Source organism: Ambystoma mexicanum, chromosome 1q (assembly GCF_040938575.1).
Source record: "Ambystoma mexicanum isolate Mex_15411 chromosome 1q, UKY_AmexF1_1, whole genome shotgun sequence".
Classification (NCBI taxonomy): Eukaryota; Metazoa; Chordata; class Amphibia; order Caudata; family Ambystomatidae; genus Ambystoma; species Ambystoma mexicanum.
In genome coordinates this window covers 1,460,186,170-1,460,199,876 of record NC_090922.1, presented here as the reverse complement: position 1 = coordinate 1,460,199,876, position 13,707 = coordinate 1,460,186,170, and the positions used below count along the sequence as shown (strand labels likewise).

At 48.0% G+C, this 13,707-nt stretch overlaps 1 protein-coding gene across 1 annotated transcript in view; it reads left to right on the top strand.

Annotated features, from left to right (window-relative positions):
- The window catches only part of EIF2B3 (eukaryotic translation initiation factor 2B subunit gamma), a 1,062,507-nt gene extending 1,050,031 nt beyond the window's left edge, over nucleotides 1-12,476 (top strand). Inside the window, exon 12 of the mRNA XM_069642355.1 lies at nucleotides 12,281-12,476. Within this exon, the coding sequence (XP_069498456.1) occupies nucleotides 12,281-12,333 (53 nt within the window). The 3' untranslated portion in view covers nucleotides 12,334-12,476. The remainder of the gene's footprint in view (nucleotides 1-12,280) is intronic.
- The last annotated feature ends 1,231 nt before the right edge of the window (nucleotides 12,477-13,707 follow it).

Genomic DNA, 13,707 nt, shown 5'->3' with positions numbered 1-13,707 from the left:
TTGACTTTCAAATAGGTGCGCGTCTCAGACTCGCAATGTTGCTTCAGGGTCCCACACACTCTTATTCCTCTGGGTCCAAGACCCACTTCTACTTTCACTTCCATACGGGTGCGGGTCCCAGACTTGCAGTCCTTTTTTACGGCCCCTGTTCCTCTTGCTGCAACTTATCTTTTCACTCCCTTATTTGCACTGACCTTCAACACCCCTCGAGCAACTTGCGTACTTGTTAACTTCTTCATTGTAGGTACCACCCTTTACAGAGCAGCTGTGTTGCTTCTCGAGGCTCCGGTAGTGTTCGGGTGAGCAGCAGGATTTCCAGCGGCTCTGCAGCCATCTGACTTCTCGCAGGTGGGGTGCCCAGAGATTCATTCGGCAGCAGCTCGAACGGCCCTTCCAGCATGGACTAGATTTGTGTTCTCCTTTTCATCTGTTCACGGCTTCCCGTTTGGCTCTCGTCCTCTTGCCCAGTGCACAGCTTCCACAGTGCCTCCTGGGAGGATTGTTTTCCTTCTGCGTCACAGCTGGGCTCATTTTGAACTCTGGTCCAAATGAAAGCAACAAAACAGCACCAATAATATTCTGTGAGAAACTAGATTGCTCACGCTGATCCTCCATAGTGATCCTCAGACTCTTGATCATCTTCTTCACAGTATTTCTTTTAAAACCAGATACAAAGTACTTAGTTTGTATTTCAGTCCTGTCAAGTATATTAGTCTGATTTCTTTGACAGCATAACATATTGGCTGTGGCTAGGGGGGGGGGGGAATAAGGAGGGCTTGCTACTGAAGAAGGGTTTGGCAGGTACTGAAGTAGTAACGTGTCCTGGGAATAGTCGTCGCCAATTCCTTAGGGGGCTTCCTTCCCCATGTGGTCCTCCCTTTGGTGCACCACCCCATGGGGATTATTGTATTGTGGATGCACCACACTGGCCCCATGGGAAAGGTCTCCCCATAGGGAGGGAAGGGACAACATCCTCAGATTCGTCACAGTACAGTGAAGTCAAATTCGGGGAGTGGACGTAATATGGGAGTAGGTGGAGTGTGCCCCTTGGTTTTGGAGGTGGAGCTTCAGGGAGGATTTCAATGAGTTTATAAAAGAGGAATTTTTTGATACAAGGGATGGGAAGGGAGTTCCAATGAAGCCGGACAATAAGGGAGAAGAAGAAAGGCATGTGGGAGCACAAGGAGGATTGGGTACTGTGACAATCCTGGGAATTAGTCCCCTCTTCCTGAGGAGGGGGCACCCCCTTTGGGACTAGGGAGGTGAGCCTGCTAAGCTTAATAGCCCTAAGGGGTCAGGGTACGTGGGATCCTAAAGGGGTGACCCCCCCCCCACTTGGAGTACAGGCAATCTCTAGAGAAGGATATGTGTTATCCTCCCTTGCCTTCAGAATGCCATACGTTTGTTGGCTATATGGGGATTGACGAATGTAATGAGTTTTCAAGGCATGTGTCTAAGGGTGGTTTGGTTTGTGGCTCTGTTCAGGCGCGATACTCAAATCGACACAGAGAACGAGTCATACGCCCTCCACCTCACTACAGCAGAGGAGAAGAGCACATCCACGTTGTAGATAGGCCACAGATAGGCTCGCTGAGCCACAAGAAAAAGCCTTCCTGCGAGGCATGGATACTGCGTCAGATGTGCTTGAAACCATGCAGGAGCCCGCAGAAGTCTCGCCCGATAACCCGCGGATCGGAAGAGGCCGATCCAGCACAGGCATCCCAGCAAATGTGCTGGAGTCACCAGACCGAGATGAGCTGCAGAGCTGCCACAAGAACCCGTTAGACACTGTCATGAAGGGAGCAGCTGCCAAAAGAAGATGGCAAAATTAACTCCCGCTGCCTACCCAAGACCCGAACAGAGGAGCACTGCATAGAGGCAAAAGGTACTCGGTTGCTTGGGGTAGTCGGGCGGTGGGTAAATACATCGAAGCAGATACCGACGGGGTGAGAGCGAAAGGACCCTGTGGTGGAGTGAGAAGTAGACCCCCAGAGGGGTTGAGAGAGGCATAACTCCAAGAGGTGATGAGAATGAGAAGCAGACGCTATGAGGGGGTGAGAGAGAAACCACCCTAAGAGGGGATGAGAACGAGATGACCCTGAGACTGGGTGCAAGTCAAACGACCTGCAGGCGAGGTGAATAAAAGATGACCCGAAGGTGGTGTAAGCAGCGAACAAGTCCCTAGTCAGGGCAAATGAAACAGCCCTGAGGTGGGCCACAGGAGAGAAACCCCAACGTGGGGAGGAGGACCCCAAGCCCAGCAAGGGATAACCACTGACCGGGGTAGAGAAGACATTCTGGGAATCTCTCCTGTACAAACCCTGTAGACGACCGGGAGGCACATTTATGAAGACCAAGGATATCGGACACCCGGAACTAGTACAAAGTATACAAGAGAGCTAAAATCTAGAGGGAAGAAAGGACACTAAATTAAAGAGAACCCTTTATTCAGTATGAGAGAGGAGAAAGAGAGCATTGTGCTGACTGAACAATGGGGCCCAGAAACCCCCTTCAAAGCAAAGACCGAACAAGAGGTCAGAAGCCAACCACAGTTCAATCTTTGGGGAATGAAGCCACTGCTTTGTTTCTGTTAGTTTGTTTCATTCCTTTATTAGTGGTAGGGACAGGAATCAGGGTATGTTAGATTCTGAACGATGCACAAACCTTATATCACAGCGATTCCTGACAAGCACTCCGTTGACATCTTTCTTTCCTTAGGTAAGGGTCTAGACGATTAGGGACAGAAACAGGTATTTATTTTTCAATAAACAGACCAGTCATACAACATGCCATCTTGTCAGTTTCCACTATACGGAGAGATTTAGGAGTGAAGAAGAGTGAAGGGTGGCATGCTGTGAGATAATGTAGGTTAGGTAGTGGGGAACAAACCCATTCAGGGGTTTGCGAATAAGAATAATGTAAATAGGGATCCTTTTTTCATAGAGAGCTAGCCAGCATGGAGGGAGTGTTTGTAGATAGATGAGCAGCGAAGATGTAGATGGTGCAGTTGGAAAATTAAGTACCTAGTCAAATGATAATAAGGAGCAGAGAGGGAGATCCAGGAGCAGGATTTTACATTGTTCAAGGTGACTGATAACTAGGGTTAATATGATGGTGTTTGTGGAATTATAGATGAGAATGGGGTGGATATTCCTGATGTTAAGCAGGTCACCCTCTGATCTCGGGCCCAGGTCCCCTGTCCGCCAGTTGCACACCTGCACTGCGACCAGGCAACCCTTGCACTCGGGGAAAGTTTCTGTATCCCTACAGCCCCTACTAGCACTTGACCTCTGATGACTGCACTTACCCTTGCACTTGCCAACAGCTGGCCGCACTTTTATTTATTGTCTTTATTTATTTACTGTTATACTATGTACTGCACTGCCCCTCCCCTTCCCCCTGCACTTTTCCCCTCCCCCCCTCCCCTGCACTTGCACATTCTCAATGTCACCTGGCATAGTAGGATCGTTGTCTGTCTTCCCTCTGTTTGCCGTCCCTTGCCTCGTTGCGCCTTGAAACACTTCTGTATAGGCGCGTTATGAATGCCATATCATTACCAATGTTGCTAGGGAGGCCGAGGTAATAGTGGTGAAGGTTGCTGTCGAAGAGGTCCCATAAATTGCATGTCTTGGAGAAGAGGGTCAGTAGATCAAGGAGTTCAGTATGAGAAAAGAAAGTGCTATCCACATTGTGAATGCCATCCGCAAAGAGGTGGCAGGAAAATCCAAAGGAGATTATTGACCAATGGAGTAGGTGTAAAGGGTGAATAGTAGGAAGTAAAGTACAGATCCTTGAGGGACATGTAGCTGTTTTCCATAAGATTGAGAAGAATGGTACAATAGGGAAACCAGACAAGGGAGGTTTCTTGGACTCCAATGCCAACTAGTGTCAAAAGAAGGAAAGAGTAATCCTCCATCTCAAGTGGATGAGAGAACAAATAGGATTAGGATAGAGGATGTGGTGAGCAGACGTCAGGAAGTTAGAGACATGGGTGAGAGCTGATTTGGTCGAATGAGGACCAGATTTGGTGGGGTCCCGAAGGTACTTGGAGTCCAGGTATTTGAAGATGATGTTAAAGAGGAGTCATTTAAGGATTTTGGAATAGTGGGACAGGAGAGATAAAGGGTTGTCCGGATTGTCAGGATCAGCCGAAGGCTTCTTAAGGAAATTGAACTATGTGAACGAGTGGTAAGCATGCACATTAGAGCATGCTGATTCGGCATGAGATAAGAAGGGAAAGGAGAGAGTATATGGATGACATAGAAAGCTGAGACAAGCTGACATACAAGGAGAGAAAGGAAGGGAGGGGGATGTGAGCATAAAGGAGCAGGAGTGGAAGAAAGACTGTAGAGCAAAGGAGATGGAGATGAAAAGGATATAGATATGAAAGGATGAGGTGAAGGAAGTAACAGCCAGCAGGCCACCCAACAAACCTTGCCTGATAGTAATGATTTAAAAACCGATCATAAGCCCACTTGATGGTGGCTGGCCTAATAGCAACCAAGGGCTAGACAAAAGCTGGCATTTTCCCAGGGTCAAATCGATAACACATTCTCTCCCCTCCTCCAGAACCCTCTTCCCCACCAGAAGATTTAAGGGTGCTGAATGAGGGTATCTAGGAGGAGTGTCCGGGGGGGGGGGGCTATGCCAGAGCCTGACAATGCCAGGCAATAGCCAAAACAGATACAGCTCCCTATAAGGGAGTGTTTTCTATCAGCAAGGCGGCCTTAATCCAAGTGGGGTAACAAAAGGAGAAAATTGAAGATCACCACCTAGCGGGTGTTAGGATGACCCAATGTGTGAAGTATTCGGACCTTAGTAGGTCTGGTTGTAAATTAAATAACCCTCACTTTTACCTGGTCTCGAGTCTGCTGTTCATCCACCCGGCTTTGACACCTGCCTTTAAGGCTACTATCGCGGATCATAATTTGGTGAGAGTGTGAGAAACCTGGCTTCTTTTATTTTTATTCAATAGATTAAATGATAGATAACTCGAAGCCAGCTCATCAGACCTCCCTTTCATGACGTTCCATGCTAAAAGCATAGTACATGCATGTGCCCTTGCTACACAAGTGACCTGCTCCTCAGTGGCACAGGGCACGTTCAAATGTCACATGTGCATTTAATGTCAGCTGCTGCAACCCAAAGTCACGGCAGACAGAGGCTTCAATTTAATGTTTGCACCTCTGACCCAAAATGTAATAATTGTTGCCTTATCCAGCTGGTGGCAGAGTAAACTACCAGAATAAGCTACACTTGGTTATGGTATAGTGATTGATGAGATCCCAAAATTATTAAAGCCACATACAAATTGATATCAGACAAGTGTCAATCCTGTAAGCCCAGGTCAATTGTTAGGGCTATGTAGAGTCATGGCTAGGCTGCCTGTTCCCTCTTCAGCAAGTGAGATAATAGGCATGAAGCTACTCCTTTGATTCTCTGGGATGAAGGGAAATACCTTCAAGCTTATGAGCTCTCATCAAAGGATCACCTTGGAGCCATAATTTAAAAGGACACTTATGTAGCAAAAGCCTGCCTCACACCAGGGTCAAAGGACCTTTGAAGCTGCAGGCTTGAGGAGGGGTCGAGTAGCTGGAAAGGGAAACGGGGATCTGATAAGGGTTTCCCCCCTCATGCTTTTCTGGTAGTCTCACCTGCTGTCCCCTCCATTTCCTTCAGAACAAGAAACTTTGGGTATGATGCAAGAAAGCAAGTATCACTTGCTACAGGAATTGGACCTCTTGTAGTAGGCCGGCCTTTGTCCAGTCTCCTGTTACAGTTTACCTTTTATAAGGAAGGGATCTCCCACTCCTTCCTTGATTCATATTTGGACCATCAAGAGAAGGATAATATTTGGATGTCTGTTGGGGCTGCAGTCCATAACAAACTCCCTAGCCGTAGAGGTGAAGACAGAATGCATACAAGGCAGAGGAGAGCTCTGTCCCCCTAAACATCCCCAGGGAACAGTTGGGGTAACTTTTGTTGGACCAAGGCCTCACTGCTGGCTGCACTGGAACCAGGATCCTGTCGCTGGGTGTGAATGAGCCCCCGTAGGTGCCAGCCAAGCTCCCTGGAATGGGAGTGCAACCCAAAGGGCTTAACTTGTCCTGAATACCCTAGACTAGGCCTCCCAGCAACCCAGACGTCCAGTAACAGCTCTGGGCCATGATCCCTTCATCTAACTGCTTGTGAGCTACACCAACTGGGACATGCCTGAACGTCCTAAGCTGTTTCATATCCAATCCACCTGTTGGACCGAATCGACCAGCTCACCAACTCAACCTAAATCACCGCTTCAGGAAGTTCCTAGAAACGCTGTTGAGCCCCAAAGACAAGAATAACCGTCTGGGGCCACAGTGATTTTTAAGGCCCCCTTTAGACCCTTTCTTGAAAAGACACATTTAACCCTTTAAAGTGACAATGCAGCAATTGTCACCCCTGCTCAAGTACCCAGATCCAATTTCTAAACGTTTTGCATGTTCTGTGTTCTTTTACATAGGTGGGTTTTTGATTCTATTAGTTATTTGCATTTTTGATTGCTAACTAAAGTATACCTATTTTATAGAGCCTTGATTGGACATTGTTTAATACTTGAGTCTTTGTACTTCTTTTTGGGCTTTGTGGGTTGCTACTGTGATCACTTGACATCCCTCCTCAGAGGATAGCATGCCTGCGTTACAGCAAAGGGCAAGGGTGGTATGCCCGTCTGATTCGGCCTGTTTTACTGTATGACTGGGATCACTGCTGGTTTAGTGGTAGTGCGAGGCTGCGTAGGCGGTTTAGTAGTCATTTTGTCATAGGTACACATACTAACAGTGTGTCATACACTCAGCAACTACTCAGGGAACCGTTAAAAGCACTTCCTCTTGAGTTCACATAGTAGCAGTGTGTCATACTCACAGATAACTACTCAGGGAACCGTTAAAAGCACTTCCTCTTGAGTTCACATAGTAGAAGTGTGTCATACTCACAGATACCTATGTAACACCTGCTTTTGATGTACCCATTGTGTCACACTCAGGAAACCACAAACACACTTCCTCTGGGGTTCATGTATTACAGCCTGTCATGCAGTCCAGAAACTGCACACCAACTGCCTCTGAGAGGTGCACATTGGGTCACACAATCACGACCATTGCAACAGTGTGTACAGTACGGAAACTGCGCAACCACTGCCACAGAGGTTCACATTGTGTCACAAACTCAGGAAACTGCAAAAACACTGCCTTTGTGGTATACGTAGTACCAGTGTGTCATACTTTCAGAGGGGTTTTACCTCTAATGGGAGCTCATTCCAGAGTACTGAGGTCTGGGTGAATGTCTTTGTTAGTTCAATGTCTAAATTTCAAGCGGATGACATGAGGATCTAGGCCTAAATGTCACTGATAAAAGAGCGACGTTGCCAAGGGCCTCCTGGTAAAGCCGACCTATGCAAGGTCGCTCTTTCTCCTCCCCTGAACATTTTGGGGTTTGGGGGCTCTTCCCAATGTCCAGCTGCACTGCACACCACTCTCCCCCTCGTTCCCATCCTGCCCTCCTTACCGGCCCAGGTCCATTCCAAGTTGCTGTCTCCATCCCAGTGGGCTGGATCGTGATGTGCTGTGCGTCGGCCTACATGTGACAATCTGTTGTCAGATCTTTCGGGTGGCATTGGATAGATCCATGTGGGCGGTTCCATGGGAAGAAGGTCATGTGATATTTAGTCCTTTGTTCTAAGACGCTTTGCGTGCCATGCATAGGGGCTTAAACATGATGCTCTACTCTACTTGGAGAAGGTGGAGCGCTCTTTGAGCTGAAGTGACGTGATCCAATTGGTTGGGTCCCAGTATCAGGCGCTCTGCCCGTTTTGGACTAGCTGTAACTACCTAGACCATTTATTAGGAACATCAATGTCTGTTGCTGTAATCCACATACACTTTCTGTCATGCACACAGGGCACGCATAGGCAGTGCCTTGCATGTCAGGTTCTGGGCGGGGAGGAGGCGCTCAGGAGACGGTGGTCCTGATCGCAAGCCTCCTCACCATGATTAATAGGCCCTGGGGTAGGGGGGAAACGGGGAGCTTCGATGTGAGAAAAACAGGTGTTTGTAAAGACTGTATCATATCCTTCTGAACTGCGTCCCATTTATCTCCCGAGAGAGAATGTAACCTTTGCTTGAGAGATGGATAAACCCATGAGACAAACAAGAGGCTGGAAAGTGCAGGGGCCACCAAGAAGAACAGCAGCACAAACTATACATGTCCAACGAGGAACATAATGAAAACAACTTTGCTATCAGCAGTGTCCCCCAAGCACAGTGTGGAGTCACTGGTCTTCCTGCTGGCTGGCCCTTGACTTGACCTGATGAGAAAACTGTGCTTTAATTCATGAAACTGAGTAAGCATTGCCTTGGGTAGACAGATTTAACACATTGGTCCAGTAAAACTCGCATACACCTAAATCAAGGCTAGGCTCCGAATTGCTGAGACATGAGAAGATTCAAATATTAGAAGGCTCAGGATGACTCCGTTAGCATAACCCTGAAACGTACAAGTCCTTGGACCCCACAATTCTCCGACATGCCAACCTTAGGACATCAGGACCATTAAAAATGTGATGCCTGGGTTAAGAGCACCTTCAAACAAGGTACTGCTCGGATCCTCAGGCATAGTCCTAGACAGATTCCCAGATTCAGGGGCAGATTCCAGCACCCCGGTGCTGATCACACTCGATCTGGGTGCATCTTATCTAAGCAGGCAGCGGTGTGGTTGCATGTGCTGTTAATGTTAATGTTAAAGGACATTTGTACCGCGCACCATCACCACCGAAGTGGTCCCCTGGCGCTCTGGTGGCTCTGAAAAGGGGAGAGGAGGGGGTGGGTTAGTGGGAATAAGCTGGAAAAGTGCAAGAGAGCAGTGATGTGCTGTTGGCAGCCTCAACCCGGTGGGTCCGTTGGCTGGGCTTGGGGTGTTTTACGGTCGGTAGTCGTCGTGTGCTGTTGTGCAAGTCTATGTGTGCCTTGTTTTGTTGTTGCATTGTTGTGAAGTTTGTGTGGATTGCTGCGTTTTAGGCTTGTGGTTGTGTTTGGTTAGAGTTTGAGAGGTGTATGCAGAGGGATGAAATTGTTAGTTGGTTGGTTAGTTGGCATTGCTGTCCTTGCAATTGTGGGATTCCATCTAGGTGCGGTACATGCTGACATTCACATTTCTATCTAGATGCGACGCAAGCTAAATTCAAAATTCCATACGAGTGTGGCATATGCTAACAGTCACATTTCTGTCTAGATGCGGCGCAAGCTCAAGTTAGGAATCCTGAGTGCGGCACATGCTAATAATCAGATTTCTATCTAGATGCGGCGCGAGCTAAAGTTCAGAATTCTAAGTGTGGTACATGTTGAGAATCACATTTCTATCTAGATGCGACGCAAGCTAAAGTTCTGAATTCCATACGAGTGTGGCATATGCTAACATTCACATTTCTATCTAGATGCGGCGCAAGCTAAAGTTCAGAATTCCATACGAGTGTGGCATATGCTAACAGTCACATTTATATCTAGATGCGGCGCAAGCTAAAGTTCAGAATTCCATACGAGTGTGGCATATGCTAACAGTCACATTTCTATCTAGATGCGGCGCAAGCTAAAGTTAGGAATCCTGAGTGTGGCACATGCTAAGAATCACATTTCTATCTAGAAGCGACGCAAGCTAAAGTTAGGAATCCTGAGTGTGACACATGCTAACAGTCACATTTCTATCTAGATGCGGTGCAAGCTAAAGTTAGGAATCCTGAGTGTGGCACATGCTAACAATCACATTTCTATCTAGATGCGACGCAAGCTAAAGTCAGGAATCCTGAGTGTGACACATGCTAACAGTCACATTTCTATCTAGATGCGGTCCAAGCTAAAGTTCAGAATTCCGTACAATTGTGGCATATGCTAAGTCACATTTCTATCTAGATGCGGCGCAAGCTAAAGTTAGGAATCCTGAGTGTGGCACATGCTAACAGTCACATTTCTATCTAGATGCGGCGCAAGCTAAAGTTCAGAATTCCATACGAGTGTTGCATATGCTAAGTCACATTTCTATCTAGATCCAACTCAAGCTAAAGTTAGGAATCCTGGCACATGCTAACAGTCACATTTCTATCTAGATGCGGCGCAAGCTAAAGTTAGGAATCCTGAGTGTGGCACATGCTAACAATCACATTTCTATCTAAATGCGACGCAAGCTAAAGTTAGGAATCCTGAGTGTGACACATTCTAACAGTCACATTTCTATCTAGATGCGGCACAAGCTAAAGTTCAGAATTCCATACGAGTGTGGCACATGCTAACAGTCACATTTCAATCTAGATGCGGTGCAAGCTAAAGTTCAGAATTCCGTACGAGTGTGGCATATGCTAAGTCACATTTCTATTGAGATGCGGCGCAAGCTAAAGTTAGGAATCCTGAGAGTGGCACATGCTAACAGTCACTTTTCTATCTAGATGCGGCGCAAGCTAAAGTTCAGAATTCCATACGAGTGTGGCATATGCTAACAGTCACATTTCTATCTAGATGCGGCGCAAGCTAAAGTTAGGAATCCTGAGTGTGGCACATGCTAACAGTCACATTTCTATCTAGATGCGACGCAAGCTAAAGTTAGGAATCCTGAGTGTGACACATGCTAACAGTCACATTTCTATCTAGATGCGGTGCAAGCTAAAGTTCAGAATTCCGTACAAGTGTGGCATATGCTAAGTCACATTTCTATCTAGATGCGGCGCAAGCTAAAGTTCAGTTCCCTACATGTGTGGCACTAGCTAAAATTGGCAGGCAAGTTAATATGCATCACAAGGCAACATTTACAATCTATTCACAGTGGTCACAAGTCTTCCTAAGTATGTACTGTTTAAGTCTATGGCAGTCTACGCTATGGAAGGTAAGGTAGAGTGACAGGGGCTTTCTGGAGTAGAGTAATTGCTCTGCACCCTACCCGTGCCACACTCATAGTTTTGTTGGTGTCTGCTGGCTTCCTTGGCTTCCCCTGCGGACACCTGCAGACACATCTTGGAGCCGCCAATGTCGGAGCCGCCCTTGGCCTTGGGGCCTTAGCCGCATCGCTGCACGGGCAGAGGGCTGCCCTGGGAAGACCAGTGATGGAGGCTGGGAGGACCAATGAGAGTGGTGCTGGTGGGTTGGGAGGCGGAAGGAGGGAGGAGAAACCTGGAAGAAGTGCCCGGCAAAAACAAAGGGGCACAGGGCCTGGATGGCCTTTTAGAAGCGCTTTCCAGCCAAAATGGGGTCGCGCTGGGTGGCCAACTCGCCTGCTTTGCTCTGTAGTAAATGGAGGCAGGCAGCTGCAGTGGGTCGGTCACTAGGCCTGCTTTGCTCCGTAGTAAATGGAGGCAGGCAGCTGCAATGGGTCACTAGGCCCGTGGAAGCAAGAGAAAACAGCCAATCAGGAGTGAGGGAGGGCCTGGAGGCGGGAGGAGGGAGGAGAAACCAGGAAGAAGTGCCCGGCAAAAACGAAGCCAAACAGGGCCTGGATGGCCTTTCAGAAGCGCTTTCCAGCCAAAATGGGGTCGCGCTCGGTGGCCAACTCACCTGCTTTGCTCCGTAGTAAAAGCTGTCACCTAGGTGCTGATCACACACGATCTGGGTGCATTTTATCTAAGCAGGCAGCGGTGTGGTTGCATGTGCTGTCACCCAGGTGCTGATCACACTCGATCTGGGTGCATCTTAGCTAAGCAGGCAGCGGTGTGGTTGCATGTGCTGTCACCCAGGTGCTGATCACACTCGATCTGGGTGCATCTTATCTAAGCATTCAGCGGTGTGGTTGCATGTGCTGTCACCCAGGTGCTGATCACACTCGATCTGGGTGCATCTTATCTAAGCAGGCAGCGGTGTGGTTGCATGTGCTGTCACCCAGGTGCTGATCACACTCGATCTGGGTGCATCTTATCTAAGCAGGCAGCGGTGTGGTTGCATGTGCTGTCACCCAGGTGCTGATCACACTCGATCTGGGTGCATTTTACCTAAGCAGGCAGCGGTGTGGTTGTAGGTGCTGTCACCCAGGTGCTGATCACACTCGATCTGGGTGCATCTTATCTAAGCAGGCAGCGGTGTGGTTGCATGTGCTGTCACCCAGGTGCTGATCACACTCGATCTGGGTGCATCTTAGCTAAGCAGGCAGCGGTGTGGTTGCATGTGCTGTCACCCTGGAGCTGATCACACTCGATCTGGGTGCATCTTAGCTAAGCAGGCAGCGGTGTGGTTGTATGTGCTATCACTGAACTATTTCTGTTGTTCTATTTCAGCTAAACGCGTCAATGAGATTATCGTGGGCACCGAACAGCTGATGGAAATATGATGGACAGAGTTTTTCAAACAAATTAAATTATTATTTCTAGAAACCTCTAAAACTGGAGCCTGGGGATCGTGGACAGAAGACCAGAAGGACACTTTCACAGAATTGCCTGTTTTAATCTATCAATAAAGAAGAAGTGTTTACAATGTCTGCCACTTTGTAAAGTTCGCCAGTGCCAGGGACGTCATTTCGCCAAAATGCCTGGGGTAGCGGAGGTGACATCACACAGCCCTCCAGAAGTAAAGACCCACATGGTGCTGGCCACAGCCCAGGAGCTTGCATTAACAAACACATTTTTTTTTTTAAAGAGGTTGCAAGGGAGACCACAGCGGTCGCAAGGGACACCTCTGTACCTCTAGCGACCACTAAATGACGTCGCTGGAGTTGGCTACCTTACTGCAATGCGGGCATATACATAGCCAGTAGCCGACAAGCAGTGACATCATGCAGATAGCAATACCTTGGCTCCAGGAAAACTGTCTGCTGGAGAAGAAATGCATTGACTTGAAGGAGCTGGCTCAAGTTCGCCAGGACTAGCACACTGCGGAGGTAGACCTCTTCACCACCATAGCTCTTCCCTTTGGAACTCATTACCAGTGCCACTGCGCACCGAGCCTTACCGGCTCAAGTTCAGACACACCTTCCGCTTATCCTCTGTATCACATAGATTCAAATCTTTCTCTCCCACCCTCCCATCCACTGATCCCAATCCTCTTTCTCTCCTTTACATAGCAATTCAGCAATCATCATGCAATGGTGTTTTAGCTCTATACAAAGAACATTAAGAAAATAAGAATTGTGTACTTGCTCCACTTAGCCTGCCACTGCTCCACGCTGGTACCTTGCAAAGATGCTCCCCGGGAACCCCGAATTAGCCGCCTGGCAAGCTGACATCACAGATTGGACTTGAAGTCTAATATATTAAGATACATATGGATCGCGGGCAGCTAGTGGTATTGATGATTCCTATTTGGAAAATCACCCGGCTAGGATTTGTAGTTGGAAAGCAACAGCGGACCCAGTCGTAGTTCAGTTTGGGGTCCCGCAGGGATCACGCCTCTCCCCTTCCTTATATAATGTCTTCCCCCTGCCACTGTTCCAGCTTTCAGAGGACAAGGGGGTTCATTTTACTAACTATGCAGATGACACCCTGTCCAGCTGTATGATAAGGATAGGGAGGAGGTTAATTAAGCAATATGACCCGAGCGGCGAGGGCATTACCGACTCAGGTAATGCCCCCGCTGCGAGGGTCATATTGCCTTTAGTACCCCGGCCCACAAGATTTGCATGACCGGGGCACTAAAAGCATTTTTTTCTGTTGGGACAGAAAAAAAAAACGACCAAGAAAATGGCCACCGGGAAAGGGAAAACGGAGTC